The sequence below is a fragment of the Amblyomma mixtum genome, chromosome 9, assembly GCF_055824585.1.
Source record: "Amblyomma mixtum isolate Tamu chromosome 9, ASM5582458v1, whole genome shotgun sequence".
Taxonomy (NCBI): Eukaryota; Metazoa; Arthropoda; class Arachnida; order Ixodida; family Ixodidae; genus Amblyomma; species Amblyomma mixtum.
Genome location: NC_143020.1, coordinates 105680449 through 105702947, shown reverse-complemented (window position 1 = coordinate 105702947; position 22499 = coordinate 105680449). Strand labels below are relative to the sequence as shown.

At 43.4% G+C, this 22499-nt stretch overlaps 1 protein-coding gene across 1 annotated transcript; it reads right to left on the bottom strand.

Moving 5' to 3' along the window:
• Positions 1-3046: 3046 nt before the first annotated feature.
• On the bottom strand, positions 3047-22489 carry LOC149330531 (uncharacterized). The gene is made up of 18 exons (XM_089561158.1): positions 21973-22489; positions 20952-21029; positions 20829-20885; positions 20619-20752; positions 19188-19353; positions 18289-18375; positions 16396-16455; positions 14373-14449; positions 13598-13667; positions 13405-13485; positions 12061-12113; positions 9319-9385; positions 9089-9117; positions 8566-8635; positions 7915-7992; positions 7678-7740; positions 7054-7145; positions 3047-5889 (listed from the first exon to the last, which is right to left on the bottom strand). The coding sequence occupies exons 1-18, from the start codon at positions 22090-22092 to the stop codon at positions 5838-5840; spliced, it is 1434 nt and encodes a 477-aa protein (XP_089417284.1). The 5' UTR covers positions 22093-22489; the 3' UTR covers positions 3047-5837.
• Between the last annotated feature and the right edge of the window lie 10 nt (positions 22490-22499).

The window sequence follows — 22499 nt, the reverse complement described above, 5'->3', positions numbered from 1 at the left end:
CGGGTCGGGTACGGGCTTTCGGGCCGGCCCGAGCCCGTGCACAGCTCTAGTGGCGAGTGTCCCTTCCCCTCGGAAGTCGCGCGGCGTTCCTTCACCCCCAGAGTGCGCATTCGGGTATATTGCGGCAAGTAAGCCCTTGCACGTGTGCGCGCCTCTGTGTTTGTGCTTCGGTGTTTTTAGTGGCCGGTTGTCAACGAAGCTGAGAACAACCAAGACAGCGGACGAGAAAACGACGAGCGGCGAGCAGTGTGTGTGCGGTTGCCTGACTGTGCGGATGCGCGAGCAAGATGAAGCGAGGTGTATGAAGCTGCGAGCGTGCATTTATCTTGTAAATAAGTTTTCGTTGTATATATAGTCATCTTTTGTTTTCAACGTACCCATTCAACCGTTTTTCCAATCAATATGTATGATGAGTGTGCACCGAGAGCGTGTAATGAAGCACTGAAATGAATTTATCACCCGTGTAATTACGCAATTCGCCCAGAAAAATCCGAGGCGCCTACAGTTGCTGTTCAAGGAAGACTGACTGAGTGAGTGAGTGACTGTAGTTGCGTGTTTGTGAACATATTGTGCTGTGTGCTGGTCATCAATCCGGGTGAGTCGAGAACCCGTATGCAGCAAGACTGAGCACACTTCTCCACGAAGTGATAGTATCTTTTTGCATTTTTTTATTAGTTTTAATGGTTTCTTCGTTGATAAACTCCAATGTATCTCTCCTAGCTTTTTATTTCATGTGTGTATTTTACTTATTTCTTATTTATATACAAATAAATAAGTTTATTCCGCAAATAGTGCATTTTTGCTACGAATATACCCCCCCCCCCCCCTCCGGCGCCAACAACCAATGGGCCCCCCCCTGCAAAAATTTCTGCGGACGCCCTTGGGCGAATGCACTGGTGCAAATGTGTCTCGTAAGGTGTTACAATGCTCCACTAAGAACACTGCTGCAGTGCAACCTGCTGCTGGATTTTGCGTTTTTTTTAAGCATGAAATGCTTTTAGCCCCCGTTGTCGGCAGTGTGGTGACGTCACGCCGAGACCTAGAGCCATCATCCGGGCACTGAAATCCACTCATCCGGGCACTTAATTCCCGTCATCCGGGCACTGAAATCCACTCATCCGGGCACTGAATTCCAGTCATCCGGGCACTGAAATCCACTCATCCGGGCACTGAAATCCACTCATCCGGGCACTGAATTCCAGTCATCCGGGCTCTGAAACGAGAACATCCGGGCACCGTACGAGACTTAACGAGATTTAACGAGACTCTCTAAGCCCTCCTACGCGACCGGCATGCAAGCACCGGTTGGTCTCCAAACGAGACAAAAAATAACTGCTGCCAGTGCCTTCTCAATGTTTATCAAGATATCAGTGGAGCTGTGGGTTTGATAATGCACGGAATTATAATTTCCGATTTCTAATAAGCCGTGCAAAAAGCACATAAATGCCACGTTACACTTCGTTGTCACACGTGATCCGGGGGAGAAGCGCTGCGTTCAAAGGGCAAGGCATCGCGCCGAACGGGTAGTGGCGTTCCTCCCTTCCTTTACGGTGCGGTTCGGGTGTCCACCGAGATGGCAGAGAATTACTGCGCCATTTCCTTTCCTCAAAAAACCTTGCGTTCAAATGGCAAGGCATCGCGCTGAACGGGTGGTGGCGTTCCTCCCTTCCTGTACGGTGCGGTTCGGGTGTCCACCGAGATGACATTAGGCCCGTAAACATTTCATGCTTACTCTACTCTCGTTTACGGGAGAGGCAGAGATTTTTTTTAACTTCTCCTGTATCATTCAACGCGGCCTGGAGAGAGTGCCCAAGTTAGGGCACGGTGACACTGATTGAACTCAGTGTACTAATCAACTGCCTCTGATTCCATGTCATTAAAAAAGTAGTAGTAGTGGTTCATTAATAAACAAATGGAAAGAGTCTAGCACCGGGATTCTCTCATTTCCGAGACGTTCCACGCAACAGTATAAAAAAATACAGTACAGTTTTGTAATTTTTTGTTCCGTGATAAAAATGCAGGTATACATCAGACACCAAAAATAAGCAACTAAGCGTTGAGAAATTTTTTTCCTCATACATGGCTGTTTGATCTGTGTCACTGTGAGAATGCCCCCAAGTGTGCTTAACCCCGCAATAATGAGTGAAAAGCTGTATACAGCCACTCCATGACAGGCCCAAGCCCGGCCCTGGCCCGATCGCAACTCCTAGCCCAGGCCTGGGCCAGGCCAAGGCCCTGCGAAACAGCATATTTTCCAGCCTGGCCCGCCAGGCGAACCGAGCCCGCGCAGTGTTCTATAGTTACGACTTTTCGATATAAACAATGTCTCGATATATCCGAGCTTGACTGTACAGCAGAATGCAAAACTTTTAAAAAGACACTGAGGGACTTCATCCAGTTTTATTTCTATGGCTCCGTCTAGCTATTTCAATGCTTGTTGGACAGCAAAGTCACATTTATTGCCGCAAAATTCGATTTAGAAGCTTTCCCTTCGCTCTATTCAAACTCGTGACATTAAGACATAGAAAGAACTCCACGATCACCGTTTGAACGTGACAGACAGTGTAGCCTAGCCTCAGAAATACGTGCCCAAAAAAGTGTCTTGATGCACGCCAGTCTGTATATAAAAAAGCCAATGGTGGTGGCACCAGTATTTAATTTTGTAACCTCTTCTAGAAGCTCCACTTCCAGTGGAAGTGGCAGATTTGCCATTTTGATATGCGGTAATCTATGATGCAGACTCTAAACAGGAATGTATATCCATATGGGAGTAAAAAGAGAGCAAGCTACCCTCTAATACTTCTATAAAAGCGAGCGTGTTAGAGGACAGTTTACTACTTTTTTTACTCCTTTGTTTATAGTGCAGGCCAACTATAATTTTCCATCAGTGTACCCATAAGCTCTCTCCATCTCACGCTCTGTACATCTGGTGACATGATCTGGAGCTTTTGTTGCACAGAAGAGAACAGCTACCAAGGCTTAAAATGATGGGTGAAGTCAGAAAAATTAAGTTTAGGCTGCATCCAGAATGACAACAGAAATCATGGAAACAACTCCCCACCTTTACTTCTTTGCCCCCAAAAATATTTGTACATACACAATACGCTGTCCATTCGGTCTCTTTTTTGTTCGAAAACCCTACATAGAAGCAGGTCCATCACAATAAAATATGCAGCCATAAAAGTTTGCAAACCAAAGGAGATGCGAGAAGAATAACTTTCTGACCACCAGCCCATGCATATACTGGAATTAAAAGATGCAGTAATAACTCTTCTATGCGACCAGTGCAATGCACCTTTCAAACCCAAGATACATGATGCCTGCTAACAGAGCAATATCAAGGGCTAGTTGGTAGTTCGCGGTACAGAAGCCACACCACACTGATACTTGGAATACAAAGATATGCACAAACGCAGAGGAAGGAAAAAGTTCCGGAGAGGCCGTTACGTCACATTTCTGAAGCAGGATGTAAAGTCTCGCCCCCTACCTGGCAGCCATCTTGAGTGCACTTGAGCATGCTCAGCAGACAGTGAAGCAGACGACGCTGCTGCACCCGACGTTACTATTGGCTGCATCATCGGCCAATAGTAACGTCGGCACACTGTTTGGCGTGCAGCTCGGATAGCGAGAGCCTCTCCCGAGCTTTCCTTCCTTTGTGCTTAGAACACAGATACACCCAATGGACTCGTCTGTCTGCCATTCTTTGAGTTATTCTGTGTTCAGAGCATCAGTGTGCTGTGCTTTTTGTACAACATATGATGCCCGTTCACAAGGTAATAGAGTTCTTACTGCAGTTTCCGCGTTTCATAAACATTTCAGGACAGTTGTGCGATCACATCTGAAAGACTCCAGGACACACCAGAGCCAACCAAGGCAGGTATGCGTGCAATACAATCTCCGCAACCACCTCTAATGGCGGGGTACATGTAGGCTCACACCGGCTGGATCCTCCCCATTCAACGCTACTAGAACTACCCTCTTTCAGCAGGAATGACAGGTGGAGCAGGGGTCTGCTCACTACAAAAGGCAACATCTTTTTCCAGCCCCTAAATTCAGATTCCTGACGTCAAGACCGAAAAGGACTCCGTGATCCCCATTCAGAAGTGAATGGCGCTGTAGCTTAGCCTCAGGGATCTGCAAGAAAAACTGTCTAGACTTCACTGCAGTTTGCTTCAGAAAATGACCACGGTTGGCATACCTACATACATATTATTTTTTTTACCTTTTCTAGCTTAAAAAGACCTCTGTCTTTTGTACATTTAGCCCTTTTGTTATCAGAATGTGTTAATCTCTCCATACGGGCCAACATCAATATGTCCCCAGTGTCCTTCTAACGCTTAAATTAACAACAGTGGTCATGTGCGCTTTGCGCCTGAGATGCTTCCTTCTGTGTCCTGAAGACTTCTGTCTCCAACTTCAAATCAAGGGGTGGTGAAAAATGATATAAAAACCAGAGCTCTTTGATATTACTAGTTACGAAACTTCCCAAAGAATAATAAAAAAAGCATCAGATCCGGTACGAGGTGATTAGAACAGTATGGGAGAGGCAAAAAACAAAAAAAACAGCGGTGTGAGTCCGCCGATATTCAGGTATTTACGGATTGCCATGACGCCCGTGGTCAATAATGCAAACTGCCTTCAAGAAGCAAACTACGATCAAGACTGTTTATAAATGCAAAACCACCTGGGAATGAAATCAGTGAAACTGATGCATTATCAAAAATCTACAGATATAACAGTCCAAGGGATAAATTAAGAGATAAAATTAACAGAAAAACACTTTTCAGAAGATAATGGCGACTGATTTTACTAGGCCGCTTCCAGATGGCGCTGGCATCTGTAAGCACCCAGGAAGTGGCCCTTGGGGCCAAACATTTTTTGAAGCAGAGTTTCCCAGCTCTCGTCTGTTTTTCTTCTACAATAAAAGTTTATTCTCTCTCTCTCCCAGCACGTATGACCTAAGAGCTCTGATAAAAACGTCTTGAGATCAGCCTACTTCAAAGTTCAGACGCGTGTACACTTCTTTGCTCGACTCCACAGAAGGCAAGCCGATATGACTTTGTAGTACATACCACTGTAAACTATATAGTACTGGGAAAACCACCACACACTAACACCTGGCACAATTCTTGCAACGTGTGGTATTTGAAGACAGTTGAGGAATAGTGTCCATAGAAATTCGCAGTAACAAGTGTGAATTTTATAAGACACATTTCGATATAAAGACACACTTTGATCTATTATGTGCAATTCCAGGATGCTTTCCCATATCATGAATCTCCGGCACCTTGAAAACAGTGACCCTTAACCAAACACATAAACTGGAATGCCTCTTTCTTGTCGACGTGGACAAACTGATAACACAAAAAAAGCAATAAATATTCACTTTGATGGCTGGCCAAAAGGGCACACTAACCATAAAATCAGAAACAGATATGGTTTCCAAAACATCACAGTAACATAAAGACAGCCAAAAAAAGTGTCACAATTTCCTTTGGAAAAACAGGAAAAGCAAATTTCTTGCAAGAAAATACCTTGCGTAACCGCAATGCAGCCAAAACATAAGCACTGTGTAAAACCACTGCCATTCACTGTTCATAAAAACTCATTTTGATACCTGCCTTGCTTTCAAAGTAGGAAAGCTAGTAAGTAGCCTTAATTCAACAGCGTACACCTATCACAAAACAGCCTGCAAAATGTGCGAATCAGGCTCAGGATAAGCAATAAATGTAGCAGCCAGTACACTTCCTCATAATTAAGAAATCGCCATTCTGCAAACTAATCAAATCACGTGTGTACCATGGGTTACATGCACAAGAAAACCGGAAGATGTTGTTTCAAGAGTGCAACGACCTCCTGGTCTTTCCCTTGGTGTCAGAAGCAGTGGAACTGAAAAAAGTTGGCACCACCAAAGTCACAACACATGAGGTACACTCTAAGCCATGATATGGTCAATCGAACTTTTGAAATGCATTCAAAAGGACACATGCATTCAACCATTTTCACTACAAGTTAGCAACAACAAAAAGCACAGCTGATCTTTTGATAACACGTGGAAAACTCAAGGAAATGTTTTTGGAGAACTTCCACAGCACACAATATAAAGAATTATGCAAAGCAACTCGCTTTTTTATGGCAAGAAAACAAGAAAATTACGGCACCTGAAACAACTTTCCTGATGCAAGAAGTCCTTCAAAAGCACACAACTTTGCTACTTGATCGTATAATTGAGCAGCAGAAAGAGAACAAGGACGTTGAAGAAACATATAGACGAGGACGATGCTCCTCGTCTATATGTTTCTTCAACGTCCACGTTCACTTTCTGCTGCTCAATTATACGATCATGAACCAACTAGCTCACCAATCCACCTTATTTGATACTTGAAATATGAATGTTAGGTTATATATTGGTAAGCTTGCATACTGTAGAACAATCACAAGTTGCCTGCCATAGAAGCCATGACAAAAGCTTTCAACAAAATGAAATGCAATGCTTAGATCAGACCAAATTGTACTATGTCTTAATCAAGCACAATATCTGCACTACTAAACTCCACTTAGTTTGCTTAAGCAGATAAACAGTGCTCTGCCTAGACTAGTAATAAAGAGTTCCTTTAGAAAGTCTTTCACTGACACTTATTTCACGTGTTGAGGATGTTACAAAACAAGGCCTAACCCTGCATCAAGCAAAATAATAGCACCAGTCATTGGACACAACTTCACAACTTGGTACGTCTTTTCTGTTTTTTTCTTTTTACTGTTGCACCCTTGTGATAACGCCATGCGGACCTGTTTACTACCCAAAATGCACAATCCTCACTTCACCTGGACTTTGAATTGACATGAATTGTGTTATGTTAGCTCGGACCATTGGAGTTCTGGAATGAGGACCCTGCCCAGCTGATCATCAAGCAACTCTCAAGACCAGTTCCTCAATAAAATTTACTTCTCCTCTCTCTCAACGTAATAATACAGCCAAGAAAGATATCAACCATGCCTGTTTTCATATCCGACAAGCAGGTTCTAAAACTTAAAAATCTTGACCATACTTACACATGTGAATGGTATGAACTGGACTGTGCTTTTGACTCCAGTTCACCAAGACATAGGGATCGAATTTCTTGCAATATCCAGTGAAACTTACTCTGAAAAGTTCACAACACGACAGTGAGCCTTCTATTCTCAGACACACCAGACAGCTAAGTAGAAAGCTGGAAATTGATTGTTATCATAAGTCTGATAACTATGAGGTGCATTCACAAAAAATTTAAATTAACTACAGTCATATCAAACATACAATTGTTCAGTATGAACAAGTAGACAGCTCCTTTTTCTCTACTATAGAAAATTTATATACACTTGTCTCAAAAAAGTAGCATATTCAAAAATAAGCGTTGAGTTCAAAGCATTCAGAGCATCAGAACCTGGCTAGATGATACAAAGCGCAAAAAGGACAGGACGAACGAAGAAACCACACAGACAAGGCGCTTCTTTTTCGTTCTTCTTCGTTCGTCCTGTCCTTTTTGCGCTTTGTATCATCTAGTCATGTACCAACTAACCCACCAATCGATTCTTCTGAACTTCATCAGAACCTGACTTTCACCAAATTCAGTTGTAATACACATCTCTGAAATTTGCTCCCATACATTCTCAAAAGACTTGCAAAAAATGTGTTACCTTAATTTCCGCAACCTGAAAAGTGAATGGCCGCTTCTCAACAAGTTCAGATGCAAACAAGGCCTGCAAGGACAAAAACGCAAACGAGTATAGTCACAACAGAATCTGTACACTTTCTGTTGAGAATTAACGAAATCCAGTGTTCACAGAATTTCTAGAATGGCCTCAAGAGATGCAGCACAATATATATTCTGTTTATGACTGCCTACAGCAACCACACCCAATCTAGCCACTCACCTGAAATGTGTCCGCAGAGCGAATTGACAGCAGCCCAACAACCAAGTCAAGCTTTTCACCAACGTATTTGACAAAATCCTATGGAGACAATGAAACAGTAAATGGAATAGTTGTGATTAATATCCACCAGGACAAAACCATATGGCTACAAAATAAGGCTACACAAATAGGAGGACGACAAAGGAAGCCACACAGTGAGCTGTGCATACTTTTCTAGGGGCAACTGGTTTAGTTTATTGGGGTTTGACGCCCCGAAGCAACACAGGCTATGAGGGACGCCGTAGTGAATGGCTCAGGAAGTTTCGACCACCTGGGGGTTCTTTAACGTGCACTGACATCGCACAGCACACGGGCCTCTAGAATTTCGCCTTCATCGAAATACGGCCACCGCAGCCAGGCTCGAACCTGCGTCTTTCTGGTCAGCAGCCGAGTGCCACAACCGCTGAGCCACCGTAGCGGCTAGTATATTTTCACTGATGACAATAACTTCCAAGGCAGTTTTGCATGCCCGTGAGGCATACAACGCTGCAAAATAGCACCACTTATAGCTGAACACATCCCATTTTGCTAGGGTGGCTAGGTTGTCAAAGAGCAGTCTAACGAAATGGTAATACAAACGATGAGCTGTGAAAGTAACCAAAATGAGGTTACCTGGTAACCCTTTTGCTTTTCAAGTTTTGCTTGAGTCAGCTCCTCAACTTTCAGCTGCGATTCCTTCAGCCTGAAGACGGCACAGTACAGAACGTCAATAAGCTCGAGACAAGACATTTAAGATATACACAACTGTGACAGGGCCTAATCAGCATTGTACAGCAAGTAGGAAGTCGTAAGACCATCAAAAGCTAACAGTTGTTCAATTAACTACTTTTCACTAGCTCAGCAAAATAGTTTTCAATTCTAGGTCAGTGGATGGCAAGACAGTGGATTAGCATTCGCACCAAATTAAACTAACTTTTTCACCAAGTCAAGCACACAATAAACTTGGCAACAAATCCATAACTGAAAAATGCAAGCAGAAAATTTTCATGACACAAAAAGATGAGAAATTTTCTTCGTTCCCAGCCATTCCTGAACTCATAGGTGTCAAGAGCAACTGCACCAAAAGCACGAAAAAGGACAAGATCATAAAGAAATGTTGTAAAGGAGTATTTTCAACTGTTGTAGGTATACTTACTTTTGATCTAGGCTCTTCACAACTTGGGTCTGAAAAAAACAAACATTGCATCATGAAGCTGGAGGACCAGACACTCAGCTGGTACGTATTTCATTATTTGTCCCGTATTCCTCGCACCAAAAATGCAGTCATTTCTTCGGTCCACAACATATATATTCCCATGAACATTCAGGCACAGCCCAAATGAAACAGTGCTCAGAGGTGAACAAGTGAATGCTTTATCAACCCACCTGCTTTTGAAACTTGCGATCAAAGCTAAGGCAGACCTCCTCAATGTCTCGCTTCTCAAGGATCAGCCTGCAAAAGCAAATGATCAGGGAAGCACGACATAACGCCCTTCTTATTGTGGTTAAAAGGAATATTACGCAATTACTGCAGCCCAGATCTTTCACCATCATCATCATCAGCCTGACTACGCCCACTGCAGGGCAAAGGATTCTCCCATGTCTCTCCAATTAGCCCTGTCCTTTGAAAGTTCCGGCCACCATATCCCCGCAAACTTTTTAATCTCCTCTGCCCACCTAATTTTCTGCCGCCCCCTGCTAAGTTTGCCTGTATAAATGAAAAAAAAAAAAAGTAAACACTTAATTGCTGCCAGCGGTATAATGCAGAACACAAGTTTTACACAAAGCAGTAATTTGAAATTTCGAACTCAAAGCCGTCCTTTAACAATGCAGCTTCATGAGATATGAAGGCTGGTATTTTGGGATACGTTACAGTGTTACAGCAATTAAAGTAGCAAGAAATCACGTTTTAGACATCATTTATTAGCCCTCAACTAATATACATATTCCTATATCTGACAAATACAAATTATCATTGCACAAGTACAAGCTTCTAAATGTGTGAGGTAAGATTTTTAGACCCAGTATGGTCTGTGGCAAATGAACTGTAGATGTAAATTAAGTTTTGCTTTGACTATCTAGCCGGATCTAAATATTTTCATTTAAATGCAACAAATTCATTACAGCAATAGAGCCTGGATCTGGTAAAACAAAAGTATGTCAAACTCTGGCTAACAGTAAAGCTATCTCTGAAGTTTCTCACACACACCCCATTATGCTTTGTAATCTCTTGAGGTATGCTAATCTACACCGCATTAATGACATTCTCAATCTACCATGTCTCTTCCGTCACACAGCTCACGAAGATCCTGTCTCTGGATCAGGCACATAGTCACAATATTTTTTCAGGGAGGGCTGAAGGTAAAAGGTAAGGGTGCTTGGCAGTTTATGCCCAACAAGAGCACTTTCAGGATAAACGACGAGGAGGGGGGGCTGCAAAAGGCCGTAAGCTTGATTTCAAGGAGAGCCGGGGCCCCCCTTTGGATATGTGCTTACTCTGGACGTATCATTTCTCAGTTACCATCACATTCATCCACAAAAGAAGAGTTCAATATAGAGAAGTTATCTGCTATTGCACACAAGTGCAACAACTGAGGCCAAGAGAACCAAATATGGTGCACCACTTTATCCCTATGCTGTCATAAGATGCAGTCTCTGAAGAACACCGTCCCAGTCACACTAAGTAAACATAGAAGTACGAGTAACACTTCATCTGAGGGAAAAATTGGTGAACTGGTTTTCGAGGAAAGGAAATGGAGCAGGTCCTGTCTCACATATCTCGGCGGACACCTGAACCGCCCTAAGGGAAGGGAGGAAGGTAGGAGTGAAAGAAGATAGAGAGAAAGAGGTGCCATAGTGGAGGTCTCCATAATAATTTCGACCACCTGGGGACCTTTAACGTGCACTGACATTGCGCAGCACACGGGCGCCTTGCGTTCCGCCTCCATCGAAACGCGGCCGCCGCGGTCAGGTTCGAACCCGGGTACTCCAGCTCAGTAGACGAGCACCTTACCACTGATCCACCGCGACGGGTGACATCTGAGGGACTATCTTATTTTATTGAACTGCAGTACCATCTGCATCCTATATCTTTTATAGTGTTCTTATAACTACATGGTGTTCCTTTATTTGAGTATGTGCCTAGGTTTGTACAATTTGTCTTCTCTTTGAACAAGCAAGCTAGTACCTGCATGTATACATTTAATTCAGCTGCTCTATAATATGCCTCCAGGGTCCATTCAAAACCCCATTAGCACCTTTTAGCCTTGGAGAAGGCTGCAGTGTATGGTAGGGAAAAAAAACAACTTATGGATATCGGTTAAAGGCATCAGCATGGCACAGAATATGGAGAAACACATAACAGTGATTTTAATCAAGATGAACTAAAACCAACTAGCCCAGCAGCAACTGAAATCAAGTGTCATTCCAGTGCAGCTCTTGTGTCTACAGTGAAAAAAGTTAACCAACTAGCCCAGCTCCACACTGAGTTAAGCATAATTGCACCTAACCAGACAAGTCCAACAGTGTAAGCAGAATTTACGGCTGATAAAATTTAATCTTTAAAATTTTTCTCGTCGCTCGATTCAAATTTATGACATCCACACCAAGAAGGACGGGTTTCCGCCACTCTGAAGAGAATATCGGTGTAACATAGCCTCTGCGATCCAAGTGCCACAAATTCGGTGTCGATGCACATGGTTCACTCGCAAAGTGGATCGGTGATCGCGACACCTGTATTTCACTTTCCTATCTTCTCTAGCCTATAAAAGCTTTGTTTTTGGTGAGAGTGCTCTCCTTGATGCTAGAATGCCATAGCTTATCAATGCAGGATAATTTAGAATTGCCCTCAATAACCCTTTAATGCTCGTTCATACTAATAGTAGTGACAAAACGCACGTGGCTACCCCCAAAAATGATATATGCAGCCTAGCAAGAACTCAACGCAGTGAGCCTCTAACCAACATTCAGTTCAGAAAAGTGTTGTGTTGTGTTGGGTTTACTGGCACATAGGCAGCTAAGGCCATCATGCGCCAAGCTCAAGTTCATAAAAGTGTACAACTGTACTCTGAATGAACTGCAAATTGCAATGCACATGCACAAGGAAAAAAAAAGAAAAGAAAACACCACCTGTTCAGCTCCTCGGGGTAGGAGACCTTTGACGAAGGATGGGCACTCGTATTCTGAAGGAAAACAATGCAGAGCAGCAAAGAGTTACATTGCAGAACTGGCAAACACGCGTAGCACCTGGTAGACAGCTACACAATGCTCTAGGCGCATAGTTTAGGCAAGAAAAAATACCTATTAAGAAGTACACCTTTAGAACAAAATGTGGCAGCTAAAAAACGGCCAGACTTGAACATGCTGGTGTAATTCCCAAAGAAAGGGCTTTTTCAAAACTGCTTTCGCACGCATTTTCACTGGGCAGTTGCTACAGCGCCCACTTCAAAATCGAAATTGCTTGAGAAAGGCATCAAACCTTCACAGCGTAGCTGCCTTTCATGTCTTTCCATGGTCCGCAATATGCTTGACAGCCTATCTATCTTGTGACTCATTTGCTTATTCAGTAAACGTTTTCCTACTCGGATTCGCCCTTGTTCTGAAACATGGCCCTATGAAAAGCTTGGGGCTTTCCTAACCACATTCTTAAAGAAAACACCAGAGCTTAAATTTAAAAGTTGGCTCACCCCCAAATATTCCAAAGGACCCCCCAAATTTTTGCAGTAGGTCCACTCTAGATAAGGTGGATTAGTGAGGATTTTGTACCTAAAAAATTAAAGATTCATGGGTGGAATGGGGTGGATTAGATGGGATTAGTGGGCAGATTAAGAGAGAAGAGTGGGTGGGGCTAGTATAATCCCAAATGATGATCTAACAGAAGATACTGGAACAATGTAGTCCTCAAACTTTCAAATTAGGCAGCGCTGATAATTGCACAACCCTCTCGACCGGTCAGGGAATTTCGCTACGAGAAACCAGATGGTTTTTGCAAGACGACAATCTCAATGCTATTGCATTGATATAATTCATTACAAAGTCAGAAGTCAGGCACCATAAATGTTCTGCCATACAGATGACTCTAGTTATCGCACCAGTAGTGCTGAGGCACGTACTGTCTTTGCCAAAAGTAACCAAGAAACAGGGTTTGTTTCTTAACCATATAGTGGAACCCTCACGGAACCCCTCAAGAGCAAATGTTCTCGAAAGGTGTGGACAACGATTATCATCACCTTACATAGACTAAGAGTTTAATGGGTGCCTTAAGTACTCTGCCCCATGGCTAAAAACTAAATCTCGTTGTCCAGTTACTTTTGGCAGAGAGGATATATTCATGAAATCAAATCAATTTCCAACTAGCACACAGCTAAATCCAGCCCTAGTACAATACATTGATCTACACCATACAATGATGAAAAACAGGGCAAGTTAAAACCAAGACGGCCCCCATACACAGAAACTGGACAACCGCCATACCTGGGCCATTTTCTTCTTCAGCTGCATCAGTTCCTTCTTCAGGGCGTCGTATTTCATTCTCATGTCCTCCAACTCTCGGCTCTAGTTTTAGACGTCAGGAAGAAAGGAGTAGAAAACAAGCAGCATATCATTTCATTACAATATAATGCATAAAAATTATCAAAACAGCCATTGAAATGGAGTACACACCCACCTTTGAGCTGTTCTTTCCATCAGAGGTGTCAGCATCATCCACATTTCTATTGCTTTCTGACTTTTGGAACCTGGAGGAAGACAGATGATGAGATGGATCAATCAATACATCACTGCACTGTTACTAGAACATTAATGTTACTGCACTGGGATTACTCCCATCTCACAAAAAAATCAGACAGAGCAGTCAGTGCACTACAGTTCATCTTTCAGCAAAGTTAATGTTGAACAGCTTTGATGAGATTCCCTAAAAAACACATATGCACACTGGTTGCATGGTTTCAATTTCAAAAGATAAACACTCTTCATCAGGTTCACAAGTAGCAGAAGTCAAATAACAATTAGGCGATTCCGAAACGCGTCAGCCAATGAGGTTTTAATGCTTCAAAAAGCAGTATCGTATTCAGTACTCTGTTTATCTCAGCCCATACCAATGACAAACAATGAAAGAGATCAACACAAAACAAACAGCCATTCACAACTGCCAAGCCCACCAACGTGCAAAACTTAGCGGTACTATAAACAGCATTAGCAGTCTAGCAAGAAGGGCTATCAATGGATGATAACTAGTAGCAGAACAATCTTCACTAGAAGCACTTGCAGAAGCCAGTACCTTAGCTGTAATATGCAAAGAAAAATCTCCCTGTAAAATAGATCAGCCACATTGACTAAAATAAAAAGTGTTAGTGTCAACCGAGCGCTAACAGAGTGCATCTGGAAATTAAGGATGTGACAAAAAAAAAAGCGGAACCAACCATCCGTACCATTTCACTTACCTCTGGAGTTGGATGGCTGACTGTGCAAGTTCTTCGGACAGCTGCGACGTCTTCTGCTTTTCTCGCATGTAGCGCTCCTGCAACGGAAGACAGTAACAGCTTACTGCATGCTGCACGCACTTCCCCATCTGCTACTCTTTTCACACAGCACAGCACTCAATGAGAACAAGCACTGCTTAGGCTTTCCACCTCCTTCCAGTGCAGAGAACTGAAAGCTAGATACGCACCGTACCCCATGCACCGTACCCCATATGACCGCACCACCCACTCCCAAGGCCTACCTAGATCACATGACCAGAGGTGACGCTTACTCCTGAGCACCTGTCATCATCATCATCAATTCCCTAAATACATGACTATGTTTTGGGCACACGTGGGCAGGCCTGAGATTAAAACGAGGATGACACAGTGAGCTAAGGAAAGGAACGTGATAGAGGTAACATTGGGTGACAGCAAGACGGCAGAGTGGGTCAGGGAACAAATGCGCGTTAATGATATCCTACCTGAAATCAAGTAAAACAATGGGCACGGGCAGGGCGTATAACATGTAGAGCTGATAACCAGTGGTCCCATAGGGTAGACGAGTGGATTCAACGAGAATGCAACCACAACGGAGAACAGTAAAGATCAGGTGGGCGGACGAGATTACGAGGTTACTCGTGTCACGGACGTGGCCACAGCCGGCACAGGACAGGGTGAACTGGAGGTGCATGGGAGAGGCCTTTGTGAGAGTAGTTATAGGCTGCTGATGCGATGATAATGAGCCATCTGGCCAGCGCTGCCTACAGGCAGCAAGTGAATGAGGTACTCTTCACTTACAACATAACACAACACCAACGCTGTTTACCAGAAGGAGGTGCCTTGCTCAACTAAAGCTGCAAAAAAAAAAAAAGGACAGATGATTCAATGTAGTTAAGATAAATGCGAGTTAGGTGAGCTAGCACTACACCTTTCACTTCGGCTTTCATTCAAGGCTTGGTTTTCAAGGTCAAACCGGCTTCAGACTAAGATAGGTGAAACTGGTGAGTGGAGGCCTTAGTGCTAGTGCACTGAAACTGGAGGGGACACTTGGAGGGGAAGATCTGCCTTAAAGGTATGACGCCATAGCGTTGACAGGGTTACACCCACATATGCGGAATAGGTCATTCTCTGCTTTACATTCATAGATCCCTGGGAGTCCTGGTGCAGTGGTTAAGCGATGGATTGCTCCTCCCAAGGAACCCACATCGTAGACAGACGAAGGCAACCATGACAGTGAGCGAATGAGTGACAAAGTGCAAGTAGGTGCGAGAGTGAGTGAGCAAGAGAGTGTGATGGTCAAATGTTTAGGGGAAGCCCCCAAGGTGGAGTAGAATTCTAATAAGGGAGTAATTACTCATTGGCATCCACCCAAGCGCAGCCATACGGCTACAAAGGAAAGCTATACAGCTTTCTCAGAAACATCGTAGTTAAAGAAAAATTCGTCCTGGACCCCGGACCAGGACGAATTTTTCTTTAACTACGATGTTTCTGAGAAAGCTGTATAGCTTTCCTTTGTAGCCGTATGGCTGCGCTTGGGTGGATGCCAATGAGTAATTACTCCCTTATTACAAGAGAGTGTGAGTGAGTAACTGAGCGAACAAGCAAGTGTGTGAGTTATTGCGACAGTGAGTGAGTGAGCAAGCAAGTGTGACAGAGAGTGAGTGAGTGAACGACTGAGTGTGGGTTAGTGAGTATAAGAGTGAGTGAGTAAACGACTGGGCCAGCAAGTGCAAGAATTACTGAGAACGAGTGAGTGAGTAAGTAAGTGAGCAAGTGAGTGTTAATTGGTGAACGCGAGAGTGGAGAAAATGAGTGAGCAAGCGAGCTATTGTAAGACTTAGTAACGAGCACATTTAAAAGTACGCACAACAGCGAGTGAGTGAAAGTGTGTGGATGAGTGAGTGAGTAACTGAGCAGGCAAGTGACTATGCAAATGACCTAGCAAACCAGTAAAGGAGCAAAAAAGAGACTGCCAGCATGAATTTTCAGCACACTTCCTCACCTGCCATGAGCTTGATTCAAGGTGCACTTGCTTTAATTCCCGTTGAAGACTTTGCAGACTCTGCAAAGAAGGCACATGGAGAGTGAAGTTTGCAAGATGTCACAGTCGGCCACACCTGGAAAGCGATGAGACAGCATCCAAAAAACCCAACCAATGGAAGTTGTGCTACATCCCACATATCTTTGTTCTCCGCAACTTGCCACGTTCTGCAATGTTTGCTAGATCAATACACCCTCATACATGACTAAAAAGCATAGTAGAACACAATAAAAAATACAGGGGAATCAATCTAGTTCGATAGGAGTGACGTGTAACAAAAGTAAGCACTGATGACTGAAAGAACTCACAATGGATGAGGAACTCCACTGTAAAATTTCAGAATCAATGGTTAATCACCTATGTTTGAAATTTAATGCCCAAACTTAATAATGCCTAAAATTTCTCTGTGCAACAAGTGCTTTCTGTAAATTTTAAAACCAAACAACTTGCAGAAAAAGACACCGACTACCCTGAACAAAGTTGTGACAAAAATGCAGTTTACCAGGCGCAGCCATGGTGAATTTTGGCACTGCATAAAATTGCAGACAACCCATTTTACAACCAGAAGCAGCCACGATACTAAAAAAACTAGACATGGTTTTTCACTCCAGAAAAAACAGCTCAATTTTGATAGGTTTCATTTATTTTTAGAGAGTGGACTACTACAGTGAGTATTTTGATTCAGAAGTGAACTGGCAGTCACATATAAATAAGACATGTTCGAAGCTAGCTTATGATTGTCACATGTTATAGATACTAAAAGTCCGTGACGGTTTTGTCACAATGGTTGTATTCTATACTTCGCATTTGTCCACACTTATCTAAGCAACTGCACAGCATTATGGGGCAACACATATAAAACGTATTCAAAACTTATTTGCTGCCTACAAAAGATGGTTTGGTTTGGTTTATTGGCGTTTAACGTCCCAAAGTGACTCAGGCTATGAGGGACACCGTAGTGGAGGGCTCCGGAAATTTCGACCACCTGGGGTTCTTTAACGTGCACTGACATCGTACAGTACACGGGCCTCTAAAGAGGGCAATAAAAATGATATTATGTTTTCAAACAGAACTGATACTACAAAATCCCTCTTTCACCTGAGGCATGTAGTTCCGCTGGACTCTGTTCATGTATTAAGTACAGCTGACATTGTACCTTGAACAACAATACATAATAACACTCTGCCAATAAACTCCTTTACGTTACCAGCACACTATACAACAGCTGCAGCCAAGAACTGCTTTAACTTATCGGCTACCAGAAACGCTTACAGTCGAAGGCTAACAAAGTTTCAAGGCACTCTCGTTTGGAACTCTGTACCTAGAGACATAAAAGGAACACGTAATTTTTCAGTGTCCAAGAAGCGCTTCTTTTTCAGTGGAAAATCAGTATAATTAGACAAATAGCCACCTTTTGAGCAGAACATAGATGTTCTAATGTCTGTATTGTAGTTTTTTTTTTTGTCACTGTGTTACCGCCTGCCAAATTATTTTTTGGTAAACTGATCAACTGGGTCCCGCTACTAGCCAGTTAAGCTATAGGACCAAACAAGTTGTGCAAAGTTTTGTGCAACTAGAAGATGAAGAAGGTGGCCGCAGCTGGCGAAGGACAGGGTTGATTGTAGAGACAAGGGAGAGAGCCCTTTGCCCTGCAGTGGGCGCAGTCAGGCTGATGATGATGGTGATGATGATGAAGATAATGAAAATGCCCATAAAAAGAAAAAGAGAGAATAATACCCAGCACCTAAAGTTCATAACAAATGGTGCCTAGGAATAGAAAGGCTAAACACATTCGTCAAATGTCTCCCATCCACAATCGCACTAAACTTTCCCACCAACCATTGCTGAACTCACCGAGGAATGTCTTTCTCTCTCGGCAAGAAGTTCTTGCTCCATGTGGCCAAGCTCGCTTTTCATTCGGATTGCCTTCTTTTCAGAATCCTGCGCATAAAGCATCGGTTTCAAAACTACACAAAATTCACCTCAGCACAGTAGTGCCCAGCATATCACATTCAACAGAGACAAACGCAATGCAGCGCGATCTCATTAATTCAAACTCGCCAGCTTCAAACATCGGTTTATTTAGAATGACCCTTTGGTCCTGTCAACAAATGAATAGGCACAATCCTCTTAGTTCCAACTATTTCGCTCCCCTTCGAGTTTGAATTATTGAGTCAACTGTGTTTCTTATTTCAACTCACAAAAGATACATCAAATTCTCACAGCACTGCATAAACAGTACTGTCCAACACATCTTTCATAGAAAAGCCAGAGATGCAAGTAGGTCAGAAATTGCACAAGCTTACCCTTCCTGTAAAATAACCTCAAATTTCAGTGGCCATTTGCCACATTAGCGGGTGACAGAATCATTCTGAATTTTGCTACCGATTTATTGCACGTACTTGAACATGCACGCACAGCTTTCTTGTTCTTGCACGGTCAGAAATCATCCACATTTGCAAATACTAATCACACAGAGATAATTGTTTTCGCAACAGACCTACCCCTTTTATACATTTCTGCAATTCACACGCCAGTAATGAAGAAATGCTGAAGATAGATAGATACAGAGAGGGGGGAAGAAATGCTGAAAGTTTGAAACTTTGACTTGACACAATTTTTATTTAACTCTTATTTGACACTTACCTCCGCGACGACTATGCATTCCATGGTTAAAAGCGGTACCATGTCAATAATACGAGCAGCTCATTTTAATGCAAATTCATTCCGTGCTGCTTTGAGAACAAACTGACCTCCTCGATGAGTCGGAGCCGCAAAGTAGTCCTCTCGACTTCTCGCTGGTTCTCGGCGAGCCTTCTTTCAGCTGCTGCCAGGTTGTCCTGAAGCAGCGACACTTCTTGAGACTTCTCCGACAGGACCCTGGATGAATTCAGCAGCTCCTCCGACTTCTCCTTGAGCCTGCAGTGAGAGAAAACGTACAACATAGTGGCACAGAAAAACCAACAGCACCTATTAGGTAACAGACCATCTAGCAGTTGCTTAAAAATAGGGCACAGAAAGACCTTAAACGCAAATACATATGGATTTCGCGGGGTCACGAAAAATTGATTGAATCCCTTTATTCCGAACAGGATGGTTCTGTGGCCTAGTTAATGGGAGGGGGAGAAGGGAAAGCAAGATCACAAGGCATGCTCAATGTCGGTGGCATCGACCTTCCGAAATTCACATCTAAAATGAACACAGTATGTATGGAGCAGCACAGGAAACACATTCAAGCAGGTCTGTTCATAGTCAACTGGATTCATTTATGAGCTGTGTGCTGCCACTCACTGCTTGTGGTGTGTACCACACGACTGGCAATCACTGTGCCAACAAAGCACGAGCAGCATGTAATGATTGATAGTGGTACAGGTGAGTGTTGGATCACCCCAAATTCTGCACACTGTAAGCAATGCAGTCCGGCTAGGGAATTTTAAAAAATTCGCATCAACCGTGACTATGTCATCGAGATTCTACTGTCGCTTCAATAGAAGTCCTGCTGGTTGGGTGAAAGACAAACACCAAGACCAGGTTGCACCACGTCTCCTTACAGGCGTTCTGTTTCAGTTCGACTGTCAGCATCACCTATGTTTACAATGAAGCAGATAGTTTTGCATCAGTGTGCGGGACCTTCCCTGTGCGTTTGGAACCTTCTCTAGGGCTTACGGCGTCGTCAGTGCACGCCATTCTTTAACCTTCCAAAGTTCTCTTGGTCTTATGCGGTTATGTGATGCCAGAAAGCCTGACCAGTGCGAGCCTGGTATGAGTGCTTTTACCCGGGGGGGGAGGGGGGGTCCACAATAGTATCACTGGCCCTTCACTGGCTCAAGCATGGGCCATTATATTCAGTACAGTTTCAATTCTATTATATGCTTGTGGAATGTCCATTAAGGTTGCATCAGACGCCACGATGGAGCACCAGGAATAGCTTGCACAGTGCAGGTAGGAGCTGGTAATGATAATTTTTTTTAAATATGCACGTTTCCGCCACATTGGTTTCCAACATGGAAGCCATCATGACATCACTGCAAGCCATGTATAAGCTCTAGAAAATGGCAACAAGAGTGGGCGAAAAATCTAGAAGGTTTCTCAATGCACCTTTATTCACTGGTGTTCTGCATGTAGTAATAAAAAGACAGAGTAGTTATGCACCCTTGACACTGGTGCTCAGGGTGGATACTTACTTTTCTTGAGCACTTTCCAACTTTGACTTCAAGTGGTCGTTCCTCCTTTCCAGTTCCAGTATTGTGGTTTCCTTATCTCTGACCATGCGCCATGGATTGGTTGGGGAGTCCCGAGCACTTGATAGCTGCAGGGGCTATCATGACAAAAAGATAATGAGCACCAGTGTGCGCATCTTTTGGTGATCGCAGTCACATGATTCGATCACTTACAGTGGCAGCTTCTCTGCTGCTGATGTGCCTGAGACAAACGTCGACATTTTCTTTGAGCTGAACAGAGGAGATGATGGTTCATGTTAGCTCAGTGTGTTCGATGAAAAGAGTTGAAATGCTCACCACTTCGACAGCAGCATTTTGTTCCTGGCGGTAGGCTTGAATTTTGCTGTTCAAGCAGTGGATGTTATTACTCGTGTCCTGTAATGCGTGAAAAAAATTCAATCTAAAATTTTGCAGAAAATTTTTAAAAAAGAATCTGTTACTCCATTGTCGTCTGGGGTACTACAACTTCCGGTAATTATGAAAAATTAATTACGATACAAAAGAAAGCACTGAGAGCAATTGAAGGATATCACGGCCGACCACAAAACCTCCCATCAATGCCACTATTCATCAAACACAGCATTCTGAAGGCAGATCAGATATACTTCTTCCAACTATTTCAATATATTCACATAAACCGACTATACGCTTCCATTCCTGACAATTCTTCCACAACGTAACACTTCCGAAAGCAAAGAAAACTGGTTCCTAAAATCCGGTCCAATTACGGTAAACAGACACTACGCTACCAAGTTCCTACAGCCCTAAATAATTTACCGCCACCTCCTGACTTCAATTCTTCCACATCTTGGTCCAACAAGAACCTTAAACATTACTTAATAAGCAGTAACATTCAATTTCCATAATACTTCACTCGAGATTTCCTTACAGTTACTGTGTGTATTCTGTGAATCATGCCACTTTGTTTGATGAATACGTATTCTGATGATTAAATCTTGGTTGTGTTGCCTGTTCTGTGAACTTTATGTAGAAAAGTGTATGTTGCAAATTGTTTTTTTGTGCATGTTACAACCTGCATATACGTCCTCTTTTTTTGCCTAACTTGTATTACAAGTAAGATTTTTTCAAATGTTTTATTTTTTGCCGCTGCATTGCCAACTGTGTATAGGTGCTGAGGCCTTCGTCAGGCAAGTCAGCCTTTTGCCTCAGCTCCTCTTTCCATAGAAACAAATAAATTGAATTGAATTGAATTTTCCGGCAGAGCCATTACGACCACCTGCCACGGTGGCTCTGCGGCTTTGGTGCTCGGAACACACATGACAATCGCGAGTACTGTAAACTCAGAACTACCACTCACAAGGAGCGCCGACGATAGTTCGTTGACTTTGGTGACGATGCTCTCCTCCACTGAGTGAGTCAGACGTCCGATCTCGCGACTAGAAGCCGATTTTGTAGCATCTTCATCCGAGTTGCTCATACTGTTTTGCTCGAGTACAGACGACGCTCACATCAGCGCTCTCCAAGCCGCGACGTTTCGGAGAGGCTTTTGCGCCGATCCGGACACCGAAAAGTCGTAATACGCATCATGCGCGTGTGAACCGACCACGACACAGGTGGACACAAATTCCTGCGACCCTTTCGACCGCCTACGCGCACGACTTGATTACATAAACGTCAGCTGCGAAAACGTCAACAAACCGAGCGGCCATTTTCGAAAGTCGCGAACGATCCACATGTTCGATCACGGGTTCGTTTTTCCCATGGTTTTTCCCCCACAGGGTTTCCCATGTTCCCTAAAATAGGTTACCAAAAAAAACGCACTGCTTAAATGTTTATTACGAATAGACTTCAACTGTTTTATGCAACTGTAAAGAGGCGAACGCA

Excerpts from the sequence above, each read along its gene's own strand:
- LOC149330531 (XM_089561158.1), bottom strand. The coding sequence starts at position 22,092 with ATGAGCAACTCGGATGAAGATGCTACAAAATCGGCTTCTAGTCGCGAG. Across the intron at positions 19,354-20,618 it reads TTGGAAAGTGCTCAAGAAAA|GCTCAAGGAGAAGTCGGAGG; the intron begins GTAAGTATCCAC and ends CTCTCACTGCAG. Across the intron at positions 7,993-8,565 it reads AAAAGCAAAAGGGTTACCAG|GATTTTGTCAAATACGTTGG; the intron begins GTAACCTCATTT and ends TTGTCTCCATAG.